General features: G+C 35.9%; 1 protein-coding gene across 4 annotated transcripts in view; it reads left to right on the top strand.

The window, feature by feature from the left end:
• The window catches only part of Upf2 (UPF2 regulator of nonsense mediated mRNA decay), a 127,707-nt gene that overhangs the window by 69,393 nt on the left and 35,608 nt on the right, over positions 1 to 22,706 (top strand). For all 4 annotated transcript variants that reach the window (XM_055593826.1, XM_055593828.1, XM_055593829.1 and 1 more), the window contains exons 10-15: positions 252 to 365; positions 10,412 to 10,528; positions 12,256 to 12,441; positions 15,835 to 16,038; positions 17,101 to 17,376; positions 20,371 to 20,554. In XM_055593826.1, coding sequence (XP_055449801.1) covers positions 252 to 365; positions 10,412 to 10,528; positions 12,256 to 12,441; positions 15,835 to 16,038; positions 17,101 to 17,376; positions 20,371 to 20,554 — 1,081 coding nt within the window. The remainder of the gene's footprint in view (positions 1 to 251; positions 366 to 10,411; positions 10,529 to 12,255; positions 12,442 to 15,834; positions 16,039 to 17,100; positions 17,377 to 20,370; positions 20,555 to 22,706) is intronic.

Below are 22,706 nucleotides of genomic sequence, written 5' to 3' on the forward strand. Positions count from 1 at the left end.
AGCGTCTTTAAACCTGAAAAAAAAACCAATGTGTTGATTCCCCAAATGACTTGATCATGGAGTACTTTTGCAGAGCACTTTTTAGAACTAGTGTGGACAACATAGGCAAACTTTTCCTTAAAATAATTTGAAAACAAGAAATCTTACCCACTTTATTTGAATTATTTGAAGTGAATTAAAACATATTAAAGTAGTTCTTATTACAGGTATTCAAAATGTTAATTATATATGCAACGTATTTTAATTTATAGGTGCGAAAAAAGGACCAGATCAACATTGAAACAAAGAATAAAACTGTCCGTTTTATTGGAGAACTAACCAAGTTTAAGATGTTCACCAAAAATGATACACTGCATTGTTTAAAGGTAAGTGCTGCAATATTTTTAATAGGAACATTTTAAGTTTTATTTCTAAGTTGTAGATAAAATGAAATTATTAAATATTTGATTAGCTTAAATCTAAGTTAATTTTTAAAAAGGAATATTAAATATATGACCAAAATAGAAAATGAATGGTAAGATAGTAGATACAAATGTGGAAATACCAGTAATTATACAAAAAGGGACAGAATATGTCAGGTAAAAGCCATATGATCACAATACTTGTTTAAAGTAATTTTGTGCTACCCACAACAGGTGTTTTCATAGAGATACACACAAAATATATTAAGATAAAAAGACAGAGAAGATACATTGTGTAACTACTAGTCAAGAAAACTGGTTTCATCAAACTGATTTCAAAATCTGTGAGGCAGAAAACATATTGGCAGAATCTCTCATTTATGGAGAGACCATCTTAACAAGACAGTATTATGCATCTGACAGCATAACTTAAAAATATGTAAAGAAATGAACTGGGGGGTCATGGCACATGTCTTTAATCCCAGCCCTTGGGGAGGCAGAGGCTGGTGGATCTCTATTGAGTTTAAGGCCAGCCTGGTCTATATAGGAAGTTTCAAGTAAGCCAAGGCTACATAGTAAGGCCCTTTCTCAATCATCAGTGAAACAAATAAAAATCACTAACATTCTAAATACCTTTCTCTGTTTGCTATAGAAAGTAGATACCTAAATCTTCTTTAATATTGAGTTTCAGGACAACCAAGGCTACACAGAGAAACCCTCTCTCAAAAAAAACAAAAACAAAATTATATACACACACACACACATATATACATGTATGTATGTGTGTGTGTGTGTGTGTATATATATATATATATATATATATATATATATGTATTAAAGAAATGAACACAGTAGTGAAAAGGCAGAAGCAGTATCTACTGTTAGAGTTTGAGGAACAGTTTACCAAACCTTGATCTAATTAACATTATATTTGACACCAAGGTAATCTCTTTAGATATGTATGAACTGTTACTAAAATACTGCAGATTATGTTTTCTGTCTATAATGTAATTAAATTAGAAATCAAACAGTAACATTAATTTTATGTGGTAAAGTTAGAGCAGAATTGATAAACATGCATTTTAAATGGTCATTGTTTTTCTAAAATTGTCTTTTTTTTTTCCTAAAACAATTTTCTATTTAAATTGCATGTTTTTATAATTTAAAATACTACTAGTCACTATAAATGTTGAGAGCATTAAGCCTCCTAAGTTTTCCTAGGGAGGATGTTTCAGGCAAGCCTCAGAGAGCTCTCTAAGAGTGACTGGGAGTCATGCCAGAGACTGTTTGAATACATTTATATGTGGCCTGGAGAGATGGGTCAGTGTATTGCAGTACTGTCTACTTTTCCAGAGGACCAGGGTTCAATTTCTAGCACCCACATGGCAGCTCACAGCAGTCTGTAACTCCAGTTCCAGGGGATCTGACACTCTTACACAAATATACCTCAAGGCATAAACCAGTACACACATACTTCACATAGGCTAAATCATCAAAAAAATTTTAACGAATTTTTGTGTGATTTTACATAAATCTATACATGTTTCCTGGCATAGCATTCTATTTCTGAGAATTCACTTTAAGAAAATCATCATCAGTATATGTATAAATTAATCTGCAGGCATTCTTAAAAATAATTTACTTAATTTTATTTTATGTGCGTTAGCGTGAAGGTGTCAGAAACTAGGCCCTTTGGAAGAACAGACAGTGCTCTTTTCTCTCTCTTTCTCTCTCTCTCTCTCTCTCTCTCTCTCTCTCTTTTTCAATGCAGATTCTGCAAGGTTCTCCATCTGCCATTTATTTCTTCTGTAAAACCTTAAGTATTCTCAGTTCTTTAATTTACCGGCCCATCAACATGTCTGATCAAGGACATGAACAGTCAAGTTTACATTTGCATTCTTATTTTCAGTGGGGAAGTGAGGAGCTGCAGCTAAGAACAGCATTGAGCTGACAGGATGGTGATGTCCCCTCCTGCCTAGCTAGGCCAGGAAGTTTGGCTGTGGAAGGGAACAAAGGGCAGAGCAGGGACAGGGCTGTGGTGTTCAGGGGTGGGCTTGGCTCTCCATTTCTTCACACTGAGCCCATAGGATCACAAGGAACTTAAGACACCATTGTCTAAAGAGAAATGAGGGCTCTGAACATCACAGGAGGGACCTGAAAACATCATCTGTCATGGTTTCCTCCAGGCAGCTCAGACAATGCTCTTAACCACTGAGCCACTCTCGAGCCCTGCAGGGATTTTTTAACTTGTGTTTTGAAAGTCTCTCAAGCTATGTTCTTGCCTTAGGTACTAAGATAACAGGCATGTTTCACTAAGCCGAGCTTTTATACCATTTTGGATTTTTATATTTGTACGTTTTCTGTCATTTTCAGCAAATACTTCATATCTGAAGGCTTTAGCCTTTCTTCTTTAGCATGTCTCAGTTAGAGTTTCTATTGCTGTGAAGAGACACCATGACCCAGCAACTCTTATAAAGAAAAACGTTTAATTGAGGCTGACTTACAGGTTCAGAGGTTTAATCCATTGTCTTCATGGTGGGAAGAATGGCAGCACACAGGCAGACATGGTGCATGTTGATGGGCTGATGGGCAGACAACAGGAAGAGAGAGAAACACTGGGCTTGGCTTTAGCTTTATAAACCTCAAAGCCCACACCAGTGACACGCTTCCTCCAACCAGGCTTCATCCTTACACATGGTGTCACCTGTGCCTGCTGAGTTTATGGGAGCCATTTTTATTCAGACCAACACACTCTCTTAAAAGATTTACATTCCAACTGGTAGTGGTAGCAGTGCACACCTGTATTCCCAGCACTTGGGGAGGGAGAGAGGCGGATCTCTGTGAGTTCAAAGCCAGTTTGGTCTGCAAAGAGTCCAGGACAGCTAAGGCTACACAGAAAAACCTAACTTGAAAAAAAAAAAAAAAAAAAAAGATTTATATTCCTACTCTTTTTAAAGTCAGTGTTTTGTCTAGCATGCAAAGAAATGGGTTCTTTGGTGGCATTTTCATACATATAAATTGTTATACTATTTCCTTTTCACCCCTCCCCACTGTCCTCTCCATCCTTCCCCTCCTCATTCTTGTTAGTCTCCTTCCTCCCTCCAGATAATTTCCCCTCAGCTTTCATATGTTTTGTTACTTTCTTGTTCCCTCCTTACCCTTCTTTAAACCTCTTTTTTCTTCCTCATTGTCCTCTTTCTGCCTATTTACACAACACAAACACACAGTTTAACCTAGAGTTAACATGTTAGAAAACATTTCTTCACTATTTCAATTAACATAATTATCTATTTTCCTATTTAGATATAGTTTCATTCTTACAACTAAATAAAATTCTGCTGTATATCTTGCTACACTAGTTCCATATCTTGCATATTGTGAATAATTCAGCAGTAAACATAGATGTTGAGTTATTTCTGTAGTATATCCATTGGCCATACACTTAGAAGTGGTCTAGTCTAGTTGGTCATTTGACAATTCTGTTTTTGGTATTTTGAAGAATTTACACATTGATTCCCATAGTAGCTGCACAAGTTTTTGTTTTTACCAGCTCTAAATAAGAGTTCCTCTCTGCACAGTTCCTCATCAGTACATGTTGTCTTTTATTTCCTTTGTATGTGTTTGTGTGTGCATGGTTCCTAAAAAGGGCATTGGTTCCTCTGGAGCCAGAGTTATAGATGGTTGTGAGCTATCATGTGGGTGTTGGGAATAGAACCCAGGTCCTCTGCACTTAACTACTGAGCCATCTCTCCAGCCCTTGATGGACTTTTAATTTGTATTTTCCCAGTGGCTAAGGATTTTGAACACTTTTTCAAATACTTCTTAGTCACTTGTATTTCTTTCGGTGAGAACTGTTTATTTAGGTCATTAACACATTTGTTGACTGGATGGTTTTGATATTTGTATTTTCCCAATGGCTAAGGATTTTGAACATTTTTTTCAAATATTTCTTAGTCATTTGTATTTCTTTCAGTGAGAATTGTCTATTTAGGTCATTAACACATTTGTTGCTTGGATGGTTTTGGTATTTACTATTTAATTTTGGAGGTTGTTTTTGTTGTTGTTGTTGTTAATAAATTGTAGATACTGCTCCCTTGTCAGATTCTCACTTGGGCTGTATGCTGTCTGTGTTTGTTTCCTTTGCTCAAGCTAAGGTGCTTAAACTTAGAGATAAATTATTTGGCCCACTGAGCAATTTCCATAGGATCCTTGGTTCATGATTTCGCACATGTCTGTCCAGTTTTCCTAGCAACCTTTGAAGAGAATTTCTTTTACTAATTTATGTTTTTGATACTTTCATCAAAGATTAGGTGAGTGTCTGTGGGGGTAGGGGGTGTTATTTTTGGTTCCTCTGTTCTAACCCATTCGGTCTGTGTTTGTTTTTATGTTAGTACCATGCTGCTTCTTACTATGCATCTGTAGCATAGTTTGAGATTAGAGATTGGTGCTACCTAGTGTTGCTTTTGATTATTTAAGGTGTTTTATGCTTCCATATGATTTTAAGTTTTTTGTTGTTGTTGTTTTGTTTTTGTTTTTGTTTTTCAAGATAGGGTTTTTCCATGTAGCCTGGGCTGTCCTAGACTCACTTTGTAGACCAAGCTGGCCTCGAACTCAGAGATCTATCTGCTTTTGCCTTCCTGAGTGCTGGGATCACAGGTGTGCACCACTGCACCCAACAATTTTCTTTTTTTTTAATTTCATGAAGAATGCCATTGGGATTTTGACGGGAATTGCATTGTATCTATAAATTGCTTTAAATTATGTAATCAATTTCCTTTTAACTTTCTATTCATTTTATATTATGTATGAATGTTTTGCCTGTGTGAGCTTCTTATGTGCCTGTTTCTCTGGAGGTCAGAAGAGGGAATTAGATCCCCTGGAACAGGAGTTACTGATAGTTGTGAACCACCATGTAAGTGTTGGAAATTGAAACTGGGTCTTCTGGAAGAACAACAAGTATTCTTTTTTATTATTATTACTTTATTTATTTACTTTACATGTTGATCATAGCTTTCCCTCCCTCCTGTCTTTCCAGTCCCTCCCTTTCATCCTCCCCTATCTACCCATTCTCCCTTTCTCCTCAGAAAATGGGAGGCCTCCCATGAATATCAATCTGCCTTGGCATATCTCATTTCATAAGACTAGTTGTATCTTCTATTGAGGCTGCAGCCAGTTAGGGGAAAGTGATCCAGCTGCAGGCAACAGAGTCAGAGACAGCCCATGCTCCCACTGTTAGGAGAAGACCAAGTATTCGTAACAGCTTAGCCATCTTCCAGCTCTTCAATAATCATTTTCATAGGATTGATTCTGCCAGTCCATGTTTGTATGGGAGGTCTTTCCATCTTTCAGTGTCCTCTTCAGTTCTTTCTTTGATGGTTCATATTTTAATTGTAAAGGGTTTTTACTTCGTTGGGATTACCTCTTGCCCCCCAGGTTGTGTTTGGTTTTTTGTTTGTTTGTTTTTTATTTTTGTTAAACTATTGTTAATGGATTTTTTTTAACCCCCTGATTTCTTTCTCAGCAAGTGCCTTTACCAAACACAGAACCATCTTCTTGGCTTGGTTTGCAGTTTTGCTAAGAATTTTTATATCTATGATCATCAAGAAAATTGGCCTATATAATTTTTTTGTTGTATCTTTATCCAGTTTTAGTATCAGGATAAGACTGGACATATAGAATGAGTATGATGGTGTTCCTTTTTCTGTTTTGTGGAATAGTTTCGTGAACATTGGCACTTTTTAAACACTTGATAAAATTTAGCAGTGAAGCCATCCTGTCCTGGGCTTTTTTGTTAAGGGACCTCTACTGTTTCAGTCTTGTTGCTGGTTAAGAATCTGTTTAAGTTGTTTGTATCCTAGAATTTTTTTTAAGATTTATTTATTATTTATACAGTATTCTCTTTGTGTGCACCAGAAGAGGACACCAGATCTCATTATAGATGGTTATGAGCCACCATGTGGTTGATGAGAAACTCAGGACTTTTAGAAGAACAGCCAGTGCTCTTAACCTCTGACCCATCTCTCTAGCCCCTGTCCTAAAATTTTCTTTTGGCATATGATACATATCTAGGTTCTTGTTTCTTGTGTATTTTCTAGGTTCTTTGGAAGTATTTCTTTTTTTTTTCCCCGAAGTATTTTTTTTTTATTAATTACACTTTATTCACTTTGTATCCCCCATAAGCCCCTCCCATTTCCCCTCCCAATCCCATGCTCTCATCCCTTTCTTTATGCATGCCCCTCCCCAAGTCCACTGATAGGGGAGGTCCTCCTCTCCTTCCTTCTGATCTTAGTCTGTCTGATCTCATCAGGAGTGGCTGCATTGTCATCTTCTGTGGCCTGGTAAGGCGGCTCCCCCATCGGGGGAGGTGATCAAAGACCAGGCCAATCAGTTCATGTCAGAGGCAGTCCCTCTTCCCATTACTACGTAACCCACTTGGACACTAAACTGCCATGGGGTACATCTGTGCAGGGGTTCTAGGTTATCTCCATGCATGGTACTTGGTTGGAGTATGAGTCTCTGGGAAGACCCCTGTGTTAATTTCTGGTTCTGTTGCTCTCCTTGTGGGGTTCCTGTCCTATCCAGATCTTACTATTTCCCACTTCTTACATAAGATTCCATGCACTCTCCAACAGTTGGCCGTAAGTCTCAGCGTCTGCTTTGATAGTCTGCAGGGCAGAGCCTTTCAGAGGCCCTCTGTGGCAGGTTCCTAACTTGTTCCCTGTTTTCTTCTTCTTCTGATGTCCTTACTCTTTGCCTTTCGGGCAAAGAGTATATACCGTGTGTGTCTTTCTGCTCCTGGGACAGCTCACTCAGGATGATCCTTTTCAAGTCCCACCATTTACCTGTAAATTTCATGATTTCCTTATTTTTCATTGCAGAGTAATACTCCATTGTGTAGATGTACCACAATTTCTGCATCCATTCTTCAGTTGAGGGGCATCTGGGCTGTTTCCAGCTTCTGGCTATTACAAATAAAGCTGCTACAAACATGGTTGAACAAATGTCTTAATGCTATTCTGGATTTCACTGAAATCTTTTTTATTTAAAATTTTTGAATTTAATAATTTGTTTTACTTTATACATATGAAAATTTTGCCTACATGTATGTGCACCACCTGATGCCCACAGAGGTCAGCATGTATCTCTAGAACTGGAGTTATAGATGACTGTGAGTCATCATGTGGATGCTAGGACCCAAACCCAGGTCCTCTGTAAAAGCAACAAGTACTGTCCAGCTCCTCCTTTTTCATTTCTAATATTATTAATTTGAGTCTTCTTTCTCATTCTTTTGTTTAAATTGTCTTCTGATTTGCTGATCGATCTTAATTTTTTTTTTTAAAGAACCAACTCTTTGTTTTCTTGAGTCTCTGTATTCTTCTTTTAGCTATCTATTTCATTAACTTTCTTGATTTTTTTTTTTTTTTGCTATTTGCTCTTTTAGGATTTGTTTGGTTTTTATTTTTCTTATACCTTGAGGTGCATCATACTTTTTAAACAATTAGTTGTGTATGTATACATGTGTGCCACATGTGTGTTTGCTACCTGTGTGCCTGCAGAGACTAGATGAGGGCATTAGATCCTTGAAACTGGACTTAGACGTTATTGTGAACCACCCAGTGTGGGTACTGGGAACTGAACTCAGGTTCCCTGTAGGATTAGTAAGTGCTTTGAGTGCCAAGCCATCTCTCTGGCCCTGTGATCTCTGACTTTTTATTGTAAGTACACATAACTGTAGACTTTCCTCTTAGAACTGTATCCCAAAGGTTCTGGTAAATTTGACTTCCATTTTCAGTTGATTCTAGTAGTTGAAATTTCCTCCTTGATTTCTTCAGTGACCCACTGACCATTTAAGAGTGTATAGCTCAGAGTGAACTTGGTGCATGCCATTAATCCTAGCACCTGGGAGGCAGAGGCAGAGACAGGAGGATCTTTCTGAATTCAAGGCCAGCTTATTTTATATAGTGAGCTCCAGGACAGTCAAGACTACATAGAGAAACTGTGTGTGTGTCCTCCCCCCTCCAATGTAAGTGTGGTTGATGTCTAATAGTTTTTCACTATGATATGATAATATACAAAAATACTTATTTTTTTGTATTTGTTAAGACTTTGTGGCTTAGAATACCATCTGTTTTAGAGCTGGTTTAACAGGCTACTGAGAAGGATATGTATTTCATATCTGTTGAGTGGCTATTCTGAGGTATTTGTTAAGTTGATTTAATCTATGATCTAATTTAACCCTTCATCTTTTTCAGTATAGGGTTTCTCTGTAGGTCTTGCTGTCCTGTAGACCAGGGTGGCACCACTATGCCTGGCTTCTAACTTAACTCTTAAATCTCTTTGTTGGTATTAGTTTGCCTGACTTAGCTAAAGAAGAAACAGTTTAAAACCACCTACTATTGTTAATGTTTTTTTTTTAATATCTTTATTTTTTTTGTATGAATGTTTTACCTGCATGCATGTTTCTACCACATGTGTGCTTGATCCATGTGGCTATCAGAATATGGCAGTAGATACGCTGTGAGTCGCTATATGGGTCCTGGAAATCAAACAAGGTCCTCTGCAAGAGCAGCCACTGCTTGTAATCTCTAAGCCATCTCAACTCCATTGTTTTGTTGTTTCGTATATATTTCTGGTGTGTGTGTGTGTGTGTGTGTGTGTGTGTGTGTGTAGGACCAAGGTTGATGCCAGGTGTCTTCCCCCAACTATTTCTACTTTATATGGTCAGACGGGGCCTCTCACTTGAAACTAGTGCTCACTTATTTGGCTATTCTAGCCAGGCTTCTCTGGGGAATTTATTATCTCAGTCCTGAAAACTGGAATACAGGTGTCCACCTATCCACTCAGCTTTTATATGTGAGGGAACTCTGCGCTTCATTGCAAACGCTTTACCTGATGAGCTGTTTATCTTCCTATCCCAGAATACCTGTTATTTTCTCTCTCTCTGTGACTGTCTCTCTGTCTCTCTCTTTCTTTCTCTGACTGTGTGTGTGTGTATGTGTGTGTGAATTGTTCACTTTACTTTTATGTATTTGCCTATTTTATTTATTTATTTATTAATTTTTACTTTTGGTTTGAATTTTCTTTATCTTAAAGTGAATCTACTTTATTTTAATTGTTATCTTGACATAATCTAGAGTCTCCTGAGAAGGAAGTCTAAATTAAAGAATTGCCCAGATCAGATTGGCCTGTGGGCATGTCTATAGGGGATTGTCTTGATTGGTAATTGTGGACAATAGCATACCTTGGGCAAGTGGTCCTCTACTGTATAGGAAAGCGAGTTAAGTATGAGCCTGTGCGCAAGCTAGCAAGCATTATCCTTCCATGACTTCTGCCTCAAGTTCTTCTTGAGTTCCTTCCCTGAGTTCCCTCAATAGTAGACTGTAACCTGAAAACTGAAATAAACTTTTTGCTCCCCCAAATATGGTCATAGTGTTTTATTACAGCAACAGAAAGGAAGCTACAATGAGATATAAGAATAGTTATGCCATTAGATATAAAAATAGTTATGTTTTCAGCTTTCATTTGCTTTATACATTGATTTCCATCCTTTAGTTTAGTCTGTATATTTGTCAGTGAGATGTGTTTCTTACAGACAAGTAGTTAGACCTTTTTTTGTTTGTTTGTTTGTTTTATTTAATAAGCTGGTCTATATTTTTTGTACTGATGAATTGATCCCATTTACATTTAAGTTCATCTATTCACATATGTTCACATACACATATAAACTATACACATAATAAATTTAAATATATACATAATCTCTAATAATAAATATAGAGAAGACTTTGATATCTGTTTCCTTTTCTGAAAGAAATAAGTTTGTTTTTTTTTTTTTTAGCAAAACTTTGATGGTGAGCAAGATGCTTAGCAGCAAAATTTAACTAAAGTTGACTTAAGTTTTCATCATTGTTATCTTACAAGTAGTTACACACAGATGAATATATCGTTTTCTTTCCCTCTTAGAATTGATGTGTTAGCTTTGTATTTTCTCATCATTTTTACTATTTCAGATGCTTCTATCAGACTTTTCTCATCATCATATTGAAATGGCATGCACTCTACTAGAGACGTGTGGACGATTTCTTTTCAGATCTCCAGAATCACACCTGAGGACCAGTGTGCTTTTGGTAAGGGCTTATGGATCCTGGTAAGATGTTGAGGATCTTGGTTTTCTTCAAGGATTAAAAATTTTAATCAATGTTGGTTGTCTTTCTCTGCCATCTGAGTACAAGCATTTCTACCGAACCTACAAAATTCTGCACAAATGAACTACCATACTGGATGGAGAGCCATAGGAATTTTTTTCACCTTGTTGCTAGCTAGTGCAAAGAACTAATGAGCTGGAAATACAGCTCAGTGTGTAAAGACATTTGCTGTGCAAGCTTGGCAACCTGAGCTTGATTCCAGAACCCACACAAAGGTGGAACTCCATAAAATCCCCTGGTCCCCACACATGTACTGTGTGACACACATGTGTGCATACACATAATACATTTTTTTAATTAAGGAAGAATGGAGTTACCCCTTAAAAACAAATTATTCATATGAGTAGTTACTCAGTACTTACAGGTGTAGACCATCTTTGTTTTTGCTATGTCTCTACCTGTTTCTAATGTACATACAAAGTATAATCTAGAAATTAAAAACTAAATTTTACAATGAGAATTTATAAAACGGGCCTGGGAAGATGGCATAGTGGTTAAGGCCATGTACTGCTCTTACGGAGGACCTAAGTTTTGTTCCTGGTACATATTTTATGTGACTCACAACCTCCTGTAACTCCAGCTACAAATCTGACATCCTCTTATGGCCTCCACAGGCATCAAAAATAGATTTTTAAATTAGAGAAAAATTATATAAAATATAATCTTAAATTTTTAATTTGGAAAAGGAGTTGTTTAGCTGATTAGGATATTGGAATGGCCATCCAGTTCATTAAGCATTGTTACATTTATTGTTGATCTAAGTATCTGCTTATAGACTTTTGAATAATGAAAAAGAAAACATGTATGAGAGGAGTTACTGAGTTAGAGTTCTGCTTTAGGAACATCTGGGCACTAACTATCATTGTATCGATGATGTTGTTACAAATCCCCTTCTCCAGTTATTTAGAGAATACTTAGTTAAATAGATTGTGCAATCAAACCCACTACACATGTCTTGGTTGTGATATTTTATCTGTCTTATGTTATAGCCTAGTTTTGAGACTGAATAGTTTGTTGGTCAGATTTGAAATGAAGAAGCATGGATTTATTTGAATGATTTCTTGGCAGAAACTATTCAAATGAAACCAAAATGCACCCATTCTAGGATTCTCCATCCCTAGCTCAACTTCTGTTCTCAGTGGTAAGATTCAAGGCGAATAAGAAAAGTGGAGGGAATTATTTAACTACTCAGGATGTAAACAGTTATGCTGCTGCAGTCTTTCAGAACATTTTACTTCATGACTGCTTGGCCTTAGGTTGTACCCTATAAAATACTGCCACAAATGTGACTTGATTTATAACTATGCTAGCCTGTACTAACCCTAAGAGGCACAAGGCTCAAATGTGTAAGTGAAATTAGGTAATAATCAAATAAAGGTGCAACTCTGACGGGCTGTTCTGTATGTAACTGATAATTACTTCTCAGAATTGGTGCCATCCAGTACTAGCATTTACTCTGGACTGTCTCTACAGACAAGGAAACTGTTAGCCCCAAGGTCATAGAATTTAGTATTGATCAATTTCAGTTTAAAGTGTGACTGAAAGGCCATCATCCTCATGAGAAATTTTAATTTCTACACTCTTCAGAGCAGGTGATTTTACCTCATGCATTGTGGAAGGTTTTGGTTAATCTAGACATTTTCTTTTAGGAGCAAATGATGAGAAAAAAACAAGCAATGCATCTTGATGCACGATATGTTACAATGGTAGAGAATGCATATTATTACTGCAACCCACCTCCAGCTGAGAAGACAGTGAGAAAGAAACGGCCTCCTCTGCAGGAGTATGTCCGCAAACTTTTGTACAAGGACCTCTCTAAGGTCACCACGGAGAAGGTAAAATCTCAATCAGATCATCTAGTAATAGTCACCTTGAGGTTTGTGAAGGTGCTGCACTTTGTACATTTCTAGGACAGGTAGGGGTAGATCTGGGTTCTGTTATGATTTTATTCAAGTCATCCTCAGAAAGATTCATGGGATGGATGCTATAGAATATTTGAGACATGTATTTTGTATTTTGTTTCTAAATTAAATTGTTATGCTATACATATTTAAACATTTTTCTTACCTTTTTTTTGTTGTTCTTTTTGTTTTTGTTTTTGGTATTTGTAAGGGAGTTGAGGAGCCAAGGCTTTGTGCATGCTAGGCAGCTAACAGGTTCACAATTCTCCTGAAATTTCATAATTTTAGATATCTATTTATATTTTTCTGGAGAGATCACAACAGGATTTTTCAGAAAAAGCTAAGAACCCCTGACTTATGTTAATTTTTGTAGTATCCTTGTTAAAAACTTCACTTTTCAGATATCGGACAGAATGTGTCCTTGTCAGCTTTCCAGGTTGCCCATAATAGAGGGCAGTGCTCCTCTCTGTTTACTGTAGAAAATGATAAGGGATGACAGTGCACTTTGAAAACTGGATCTCTCCAGAGCTGTTTAAAAAGGTTTTAGAATGGGAAAATAGTGTGGAAAGCACTGAAAGCTTCCGTAGTGACGAAGAGATGACATTTCCAGGGATGGTTCTAGAAAGCAGGTAGACATGAAAGGACTATTTCACAATCTGCCAATAGTACCTATTTTCTTCCATAACAAAAGTGGAAAGAATCTGTCTTCAGGGAGAGCTCTGCTGATTATCTTGTTTCTAAGAAATTTTGAAATGGTAAAGCTAACACATAGCATTTTTTATTTTATCAATCACTTTTATGCACTGCACATATTTTAACTTGTTTGCTTCTAATTATGAACTAAGAAATAAATGTAAGTACTTTTATTATTTCCTATTTTACATGCAAGGAAACTGAGGTTGTCCTCTCTCTTAAGTGACTTAAAACATTTATGTGCATATATATGTGTATACATGTTTGTGTGTGTGCATGTAGAGGCCAAAAGGTTAATGTCAAGTGTTTCTCTTGCTAAACCTGGAACTCACAAATTCAGTTTTCTAGGCTTGCCAGCAAACTTCAGGGAGCTTCCTGTCTTTACCGTTCCATCCAGCATTGGAATTGCATCAGTGTGTAGTCAAGTCTGTCTTTTTTATGTGGACTTTAAGGGTATCAAACTCAGGCCTCGTGATTGCATACAAAGCACTGTGTAGCTGGGCCACCTGTCCAACTTGTTTTTTAATTTTTTTAAGTTATCAAAGAGTGGGTATCATTATGTCTTTTCATACATACTGTGTCATTATACTTTTTTCTACTCCTACTCTACCCCATGCCCCCTTCTCTTGCTGCTCCGCTTCTGCCCTCACTTCTGCTTTCATAGCTCATGAATTTCTTTATCCTCTCTTACTCTACCATTCCCCTTCATCTATATCTCTTTGTCCCCTAAGTTTCCTTTATATTTCCATCCTACAAATATATACACACATACATAAATTTAAATTTAGAGACCACATGAGAGAAAGCATGTGATATATATCTGAGTATGACTTATCTTGCTTAACATAATGATCTATAGCTCTTACCTATTTTCCTACAAATGTCATAATATCATTTTTCTTGACAGCTGAGTAAGATTTCATTGAGCACAATGGTTTCTTTAACCATCCTCTGTTGGTGGACATCTTTATTGATTCCCATAACCTAACTATTTTAAAAAGTGTACCAGTAAATGAAAAAAGAAAAAAAAAAGTGTACCAGTAAACATGGATGTTCAGGTATATCTGTGGTACAGTGAGTTAGAATATATTAGCTATGTACCCAGGAGTGATACAGTTAATCATATGGTATGGGAGTTCTAATCTTAGTTTTCTTGAAGAATATCCACATACTAGTTAATATTCTCACCAGTTGTGATACAGGGTTCCTATCTTTCCACATCCTCCTCCACCTTCTCTCTTCCTACTTTTCTTCTTCTTTTCTTTTGTCCTCTTTTCTTTTTATTCTTCTTCATCAAGATAGTCTCTCTACATAGCCCTGGCTATCTTGGAACTCACTATGTAGGCCAGGCTGGCCTTGAACTTACAGATCTACCTGCTTCTGCCTCCTGAGTGTTGGGATTAAAGGTGTATGCCACTACCATGGGTTCTTCCCACATTATTATTGGCATTTATTGTCATTTGTTTTCTTGAGAATAGCCATTATAATTGTGTGACATGGACTCTTGTCATTCTTCGATGGCTTAGGATTTTGGACACTTTTTTACATATTTATTACCATTTTTATTTTTTCCTGTTAATTCATTAGAAGATATTGTCGGTATTTAACTGAAAAATAACATTCTCTATATTTTTTCACTCTGGTGATTTTTTTTTTATTTTCTTTTTATTTTCTGTTCAGCCTTTATTAATTTGGGGAACTATTTCTCATGCTGATGTAGTCATTTCAGAGACCTTACCTGTGACTGTGTGTTGACATGTTTTCTCACTTGTCCTTTCTCACTTGGTACTTTAAGATATCAGGCCTTTCCATAAGATATTTAATCCATTTTGAGTTGATTTTTCTGAAAAGAGGAGGATAGATCTAATTTCATTCTTTCCCTTGTGGCTATCCAGTTTTCCAGTACAGTTTGCTGAAGAGGCTGTCTTGTTTGGTTTTGTTCTCCAGTGTATGTTTTTGTCAAAGATTAGGTGGCTCTGATTGTGCAGTTTATTTCTAGGCCAGACATTCTGTTCTATTGCTCTGTATTTGACTTTATTTGTAGATTATTTATGTCAAATACAATGTACACTAATTTTGTCAAACCAACAAAACTAAGCATAGTCTTTGACTATGTACCGTTAATTTTTTAATACACTTCTTATACTTTTTATGTGTGTATGTGCCATTTAATTACTACTAAACCATCTCATCAGCGCTCATTTGATTGTTTAAGACCCAAATACTTTTGGAACTTTTTGGAAATTATGGAAAGGTCTAGAGAATAATGATAATAAATGTTCATAATTAATAAATCTTATTTAACTCTTTGTAAAGTAAGAAAACTGCTAAGTGCCCATTAAAGTATTTCAGATTTTAAAATTTCTATATCTCTGTACAATAAAGGACTAAAGTACCTGATTTTATTATACATGCATATTTTTTCTTTTTTGTGTTTGTTTGTTTGTTTTTCGAGACAGGGTTTCTCTGTGTAGCTTTGGCTGCCCTGGTCTTACTTTGTAGATCAGGCTGGCCTTGAACTCACAGAGATATGCCTGCCTCCACCTTGCTGAGTTCTGGGATTAAAAGATGTGCACCACCACTCCCCACTTCCATGCTCATTTTAATAATTTAAGTAACACTTTCTTCATGTAGGTTTTGAGACAGATGCGAAAGTTGCCCTGGCAGGACCAAGAAGTGAAAGACTATGTTATTTGTTGTATGATAAACATCTGGAATGTGAAGTACAATAGTATTCACTGTGTAGCCAACCTCCTAGCAGGACTGGTGCTCTACCAGGAGGATGTCGGGATCCACGTTGTGGATGGAGTACTCGAGGATATTCGATTGGGAATGGAGGTAACAAATTTCCTTTATAGTTATCTAATTAGACTTTCTGGAGCACATAGAAGTCTTTAAATTCTACTATTGAATAAAAATAATTTAAGCCGGGCATGCCTTTAAAGCTGTACATGCCTTTAATCTCAGCACTCAGTAGGCAGAGGCAGGCAGATTTCTGTAAGTTTCAGGCCAGCATGGTAGACAAAGCAGGTTGGACAGCCAGGGATACTAAGAAACCCTGTATCAAAAAAACAAACAAAAAAAAACAAAAAACAACTCCTTTCTTCTATTAAATTATTTGCTGCTTTTTGTGAGTTTTTTGTGAGTAAACTTGTGTATTAAATTTTCTCTTGCAACCTCAGATAATCACTAGAATGTTTTTTGTATTCTTTTTCTGGAGCTCTCTTAAGCTTATTTTGTCAGGTTATATTAAATTTTTATTATTTCTAGGTTATATTTTTTACAATTTATTTAATTTTATTTTATATGCATTAGTGTGAAGGTATCAGAATTGGAATTGGGGGTATAGACAGTTGTGAGCTGCCATGTGGGTGCTAGGAATTGGACTCAGGTCCTTTGGAAGAGCTGATAGTGCTCTTAACCACTGAGCCATCTCTCCAGCCCTTATTTCTAGGTTATTATTGAGACTCAACTTAGAGGAATCTATAAGCATATTAATTATAAATTTTAAAAAGTGCTTTTCTCTTACTAAATCTTACATAACTAGCTACTTGTGTTTCTTGATTCATAGGTTACAACGAAAATAGGTTGGTGGGCTGATAGGAAGACTTACATTGTAACTATTTAGAAAAAGTTCATTTAATGATAGCTAAATATTCAACTTAATGTCTAACATGTTCTTTTTAGTTAAGGCATTTTAAAGATAACTATTTCCTCGAAAGTGACAGAATTCTTGGAAATGTCCACATTATTAGGAAAGGAGTAAGGAAACTATTGTCATTTCTCTGACAGATGTTCTTTGAATAGTTGATACTCTTCAGTTAGCATTAACCCTTCCAATTATATTGCTACTCTTCAATTAAAACCTGTGGGGTGTTTTTTTTTTGTTTTGTTTTTCAGGTTAATCAACCTAAATTTAACCAAAGGCGTATCAGTAGTGCCAAGTTTTTAGGAGAACTTTATAATTACAGAATGGTGGAATCAGCTGTTATTTTCAAGACTCTTTATTCTTTTACTTCATTTGGTGTCAATCCTGATGGTTCTCCAAGTTCACTGGACCCCCCTGAGCATCTGTTCAGAATTAGACTAGTGTGCACTATTTTGGATACCTGTGGCCAGTACTTTGACAGAGGTTCCAGTAAACGAAAACTTGACTGCTTCCTTGTATATTTTCAGGTGTGTAAGAAGAATATACAATTTGGTATCACTGAATGCATATACAACAGAAATTTCAGCAAAGAAATGATGTATTGTTTATATATGTTCACAATTAGGTTGTACTTAACTGTAGAGACCTTAAATTATGTGATGGATTCATACACACACTAATTTTTTGCAGCATGTTTCATGTAATATTGGTTGCTAATTTTAAGAATTATATGGATTATTGATTTAGCATAATAATTTATAAATTGTGTTTAACACAGTAATTCTTTAATTAAAGTAACCTTTAAAGTAAAAACCTATGTAGCTTTGGGTTTTTTTGGGTTTTTTTTGTTTTTTGGCTGGGGGTGGGGAGTGGTTTGAGAAAATGTGTTTTCATGTAGCCCAAGCTGACCTTGAATTCACTACTCTCCTGCCCCAGCTTCCCAAGTACTGGGATCACAGATATGCACTGCCACAACCAGCTACTTACAATTTGATAGCATTCTTCTCTCAGGTCTGTTTTGCTTTATGTCCAAAATGCTTCTAAAAGATCCAGTTTAATCTGCTTATTCATTTGTTTACTTATTTACCTATTTAGAGAAATAGCAGTTCACATAAACATTTATAATGTAGAAAGCAAGTGTATTTATTAGTAATCTCTTGAGTTGTGCTTTCTATACTTATTTATTCAGTAATTTATTATTTAGGGTAAGTTTGAGCTAAATTAAATTCAGTACAAATATAGGGATAATCATACAACTTCTATAAAGTTTATATCACAGAAGTTAACTTCTAGGCTGGTTGCATGTACCTCAATCATTATTCCCTGTAAAATATAGCATAATAAGGACAAATTGGAAAGGGTAGCTCATCATCAGGTGCTTAAGATGTTGCTGAGTAAATACCAATAGTATTTGTTTCTACACAACCACAGTTGTTAGCAATTTACCTCTTTAGAAAAAGGTTTAGTATTAAAACTTGAGGCATCAGAAATGTATCCACGTAGTAGCCAGGATTGAACTAGGAGTAAATAATTTGGTAAATTTCATTTTAACTTTCTCATATTCCTATACCTCTTGCCTTATTTTATAAAATTCTGACCAAGAAATGAGGAAAGGTATTTCCAGGTTTGAGGATCAAAGTCCCTGTTAAATGTAAGGCCTGTCTTAAACTGTAGATATTTATATTAAATACCTGAGTTTTGCTCCGGAGTATTAATATCCAAATTAGAATCTCTGTGAGAAGAAAATCATCATATCTGTTATTCCAGCCTCAGAGAAAAGAGCCACTCAGAACCAAAAATCAACAGGGTGTTTCCCAAGTTAATTTGACAGAAAAGTGTAGCCTATATATATATATATATGGACTGGGAGTTTGAAATGAGTTAGGCTCCAGTGGTGAGTTGCTGTGTTCTGCGTAGAATACCAATGCCAGTCCTGATATGAGGTTGTGCATCTCACTAGAATAAAGTACAGGCAAGGCTTTAGAAGGCAGTAGAAAGCATCAGCTGAAAATTGCTGAACTTCAAGTACATGTGTATTATCTGGGGAATCTATGCTTCTACAAAGCTTCCTGCTGAGGCCCACACTTTGAAAAGCAAAAGCCTAGGACACAAGGTAGAGAGGATGATTGAGGACCCTAGAAGAATTCATGTTTTTTCTGGTAAATATATAGTTATATATTTAACATTATAACAATATTAAAACAAAAATATGTACTGAGGTTATGCTACTTGTTAATATATTTAGAACAAGAATACATTAGGATGAGGGAGCATATTAGTATAGAGGAAAAATATCAATATAGAATCATATATATGGTAGCTGTTTAGTAAATGTTCATAATTTATTTTTATATTTTTCAAAAAGTTTCATTCTTGCCAGGCATGGTGGCACAAGCCTTAGTCCCAACACTCAGGAGGCAGAGGCAGGCAAATCTCTGTGAGTTTGGGGTCAGCCTACTCTACTGAGTGAGTTCCAGGACAGCCAGGGTTGTTATACAGAGAAACCCTGTATTGAACAAAACAAAAGTTTTATCCTCAAATACTTTAATAGACTTTTTTAAATTTAATTTTATTTTATTAGTTATACTTTATTCACTTTGTATCCCCCCCATAAGTCTCTCCCTCCTCCCCTTCCAGTCCCACCCTCCCTCTCCCTTCTTCACACATGCCCCTCCCCAAGTCCATTCATAAGGGAGGTCCTCCTCTCCTTCCTTCTGATCTTAGTCTATCAGATCACATTAGGAGTGGCTGCATTGTCATCTTCTGTGGCCTGGTAAGGCTGCTCCACCATCTGGGGGAGGTTATCAAAGAGCAGGCCAATCAGTTCATGTCAGAGGCAGTCCCTCTTCCCATTACTATGTAACCCACTTGGACACTAAACTGCCATGGGCTACATCTGTGCAGGGGTTCTAGGTTATCTCCATGCATGGTACTTGGTTGGAGTATGAGTCTCTGGGAAGACCCCTGTGTTCAAATTTTCTGGTTCTGTTGCTCTCCTTGTGGAGTTCCTGTCCTCTCCAGATCTGCTATTTCCCACTTCTTACATAAGATTCCATGCACTCTGCCCAACAGTTGGCCATAAGTCTCAGCATCTGCTTTGATAGTCTGCAGGGAATAGGCTTTTTTTTAATTGAAGCAAGTAACATAGGAAAAATAATATCAATTTATCAAAACTGAGGCATTGAATCTGCTCTAAATTAAATGTGTCAACTCTGTTTGGGGTAACCTGAAAGTGTATTTGACACTTTGTTTATACTTTTTTCCATTTTTTTTTTTAACCTATGACAGCCGGAGGGGAAAAAAAATTAGACTAATGTCAACAACTGCCTCAAAAATTATATAGATAGGAAGAAATAATTGGAATTGCGATCATTGCTGTTGGCCATTAATAAAAATTACAGGTTTCTTGTTCAACAATATTACTTAGTTATTATAACTAGGTAACATCACAATACAACTTACTATTTACAATTTTTGTTATTAATTTCTTTTAGCTAAATTTATTTTTCATTTGTTATCAGCGTTATGTTTGGTGGAAGAAAAGTTTGGAGGTTTGGACAAAAGACCATCCATTTCCTATTGATATAGATTACATGATCAGTGATACACTAGAACTGCTAAGACCAAAGATCAAACTCTGTAATTCTCTGGAAGAATCCATCAGGCAGGTACAAGACTTGGAACGAGAATTCTTAATAAAACTAGGTAAGCAATTCATTACAGAGAGAAAATAAAGGGGGTTTGGTTAGATTGTCTCTAGAATCTGTTTATAATGTTTCTAGTTGGAGTTTTGCATTTGCATCCTTTGTATATTTGATGTTGAGTACTGAATGGTAGTGTTAGGTGAGACCTGTGTGACTTAGTTGGTTTTATTAAGTGATCTCAAATTGGAATAAAACGGTCAAGCAGGACTTAAAGCAAGTGATGGTGAAGGAAAAGTACAGTCTTGTTAACTCCTTAATTTTAGACTCTGGTTTCTGATTAAACCTTTGGGTGAAAGTGTCTCTTATAAATAACATATTTTCAGCTGATATTATTCCTGAGAACACAAACTTTGGAGTGTAGAGAAAGTACCTTTTAGAAATTTGGAAAAACTACAAATTTTCAGATTTTATTCATTAGTGGAGTTGGCTCTCCTGGGTCTAGAGAAAATGTGCCACTAGAAGATTATCTGTGCGTTCTCTTTATCTTTCTGAGGTGGTTACAGAAGACTTAGCCTTTGAATATCAACCTCTGTGGAATATAGCACTTTACTAGTTTTGTCAGCAGGTAATAAGTGCAAGGTCTAGTCATTCCAGCCTAGTCTGTTTTTCTGTACTATTTTCAGAGTTATGTTTCCCGAGTTGGTAAAGTTACTTTATTTCTCATTAGCGCTTGACGTGTACGTGTGCATCTTTACCTTCAGTTACACTATTACTTTATTATGTTGCATGTCTGAAGAACCAGCTTAAAGAGAAAGGTGTAAGTGATAGTCCCCTCCCTGCCCCAGGCATTCAGAATATTGATACACTTGCTATCTCCAAGGTAAATACTCACTTAGAGAATATGCTTGTGTTCACCTGATTTTTCAAATCCCCGTACTGATTGTGCAAGTACTCACTTGTCCTACTGCTTACCTAACAAAGACCTAGGGTGAGTCCTAGCTTTTCAACTTTGACCCAGGTTCCCCATTGTCTTTTCTTTTCCAATTTCTAATCAAATAAACAATCATTTCAGGCCAAGCATTATTACCTTATGTATTCATGTTCTTTGTATGTTTTGAAATTGTTAAGATATAGCTTAGGGCCCAGAAGTTTTCATAAATGGTACAGCTGTATTGGGGGGGGGGGTAAGGTAGGAAAAAAGATTGCTTTGTCTGTTTGTAAATTAAAGGGTTAAAAGACATTAAACTTCTTATGAGGACCATGAAGAGGGAAAAATAAGTCACCATTATGATCTGAAACTCAAAGATCAGTCTTAAGATCACTTAAGCTCAGTCTCTGTTTTCCTCCTGGTTTTAGAGGTTAGATGCAGGTTGTATGCAGAAGATATATTTTAAGTTAGCATTCTATTGACAAACCATAGCATCATGCAGTATTTGCCTTTCATTGTCTTCAGGCACCTAGGAACATCTCATTTTATTTTTATAGCATCCAGTACAAAGAGTGAAGCTAGTGGGAAAAACTAAAATTATTTTTTAATATCTTAAACAGTTTACAGTTTTAACATAGATAATGTTTTATGGCAGTGATTCTGAGAAATACAAAAAAAAATTCACCTGTATTATAGTCAGAAAGAGTGATGCATTAATATGATTTGTGTTCTTTTTTTTTTTTTTAACTTTACATGTTTTTGCAGTTTTCTAACTGTACTTCTTTTAAATCTTTGGGGTCTTGTTTTGTTTCATTTGCTTGTTTAACAGATTGAAATTCTTTGTTTTTATGTTTCTATTGTTTTACTCTAAGGTTTTTCCAATTTTACACTATTATGTTATTTTTTTAAATGACTTTTATTTCTTTAGGTAGACAGTATATAGGGGCTAAAATATTTTTCTTTAAAATATAAATAAAGCCAAAATGATACTATTTAATTTTGTTTTGGAGGCTCCAGCTAGTACTGCAAAGAACAGAAATGAGAAGAATGAATAAGATATTCATATGAATAAGTACATTTTAAAGCAAAAGAGTATATTCCTTAAATTCTAAACAAAGCCATAAAGGTCCAAAAGTACTAATTAAATACAAGGCAATTTAGCCTATAATGAATAAGGACTTAAAAATAAAACTATGAACCAACTAGGTTGAATATTTATTTTTAAAATGCTTAAAAATGATCTACTGTTAGTGTTTCCAAATTTTAAAATTGCAGAAGAATGCAC

This window comes from Psammomys obesus, unplaced genomic scaffold, assembly GCF_907164565.1.
Source record: "Psammomys obesus unplaced genomic scaffold, mPsaObe1.curated_primary_1811, whole genome shotgun sequence".
NCBI classification, from domain to species: Eukaryota; Metazoa; Chordata; class Mammalia; order Rodentia; family Muridae; genus Psammomys; species Psammomys obesus.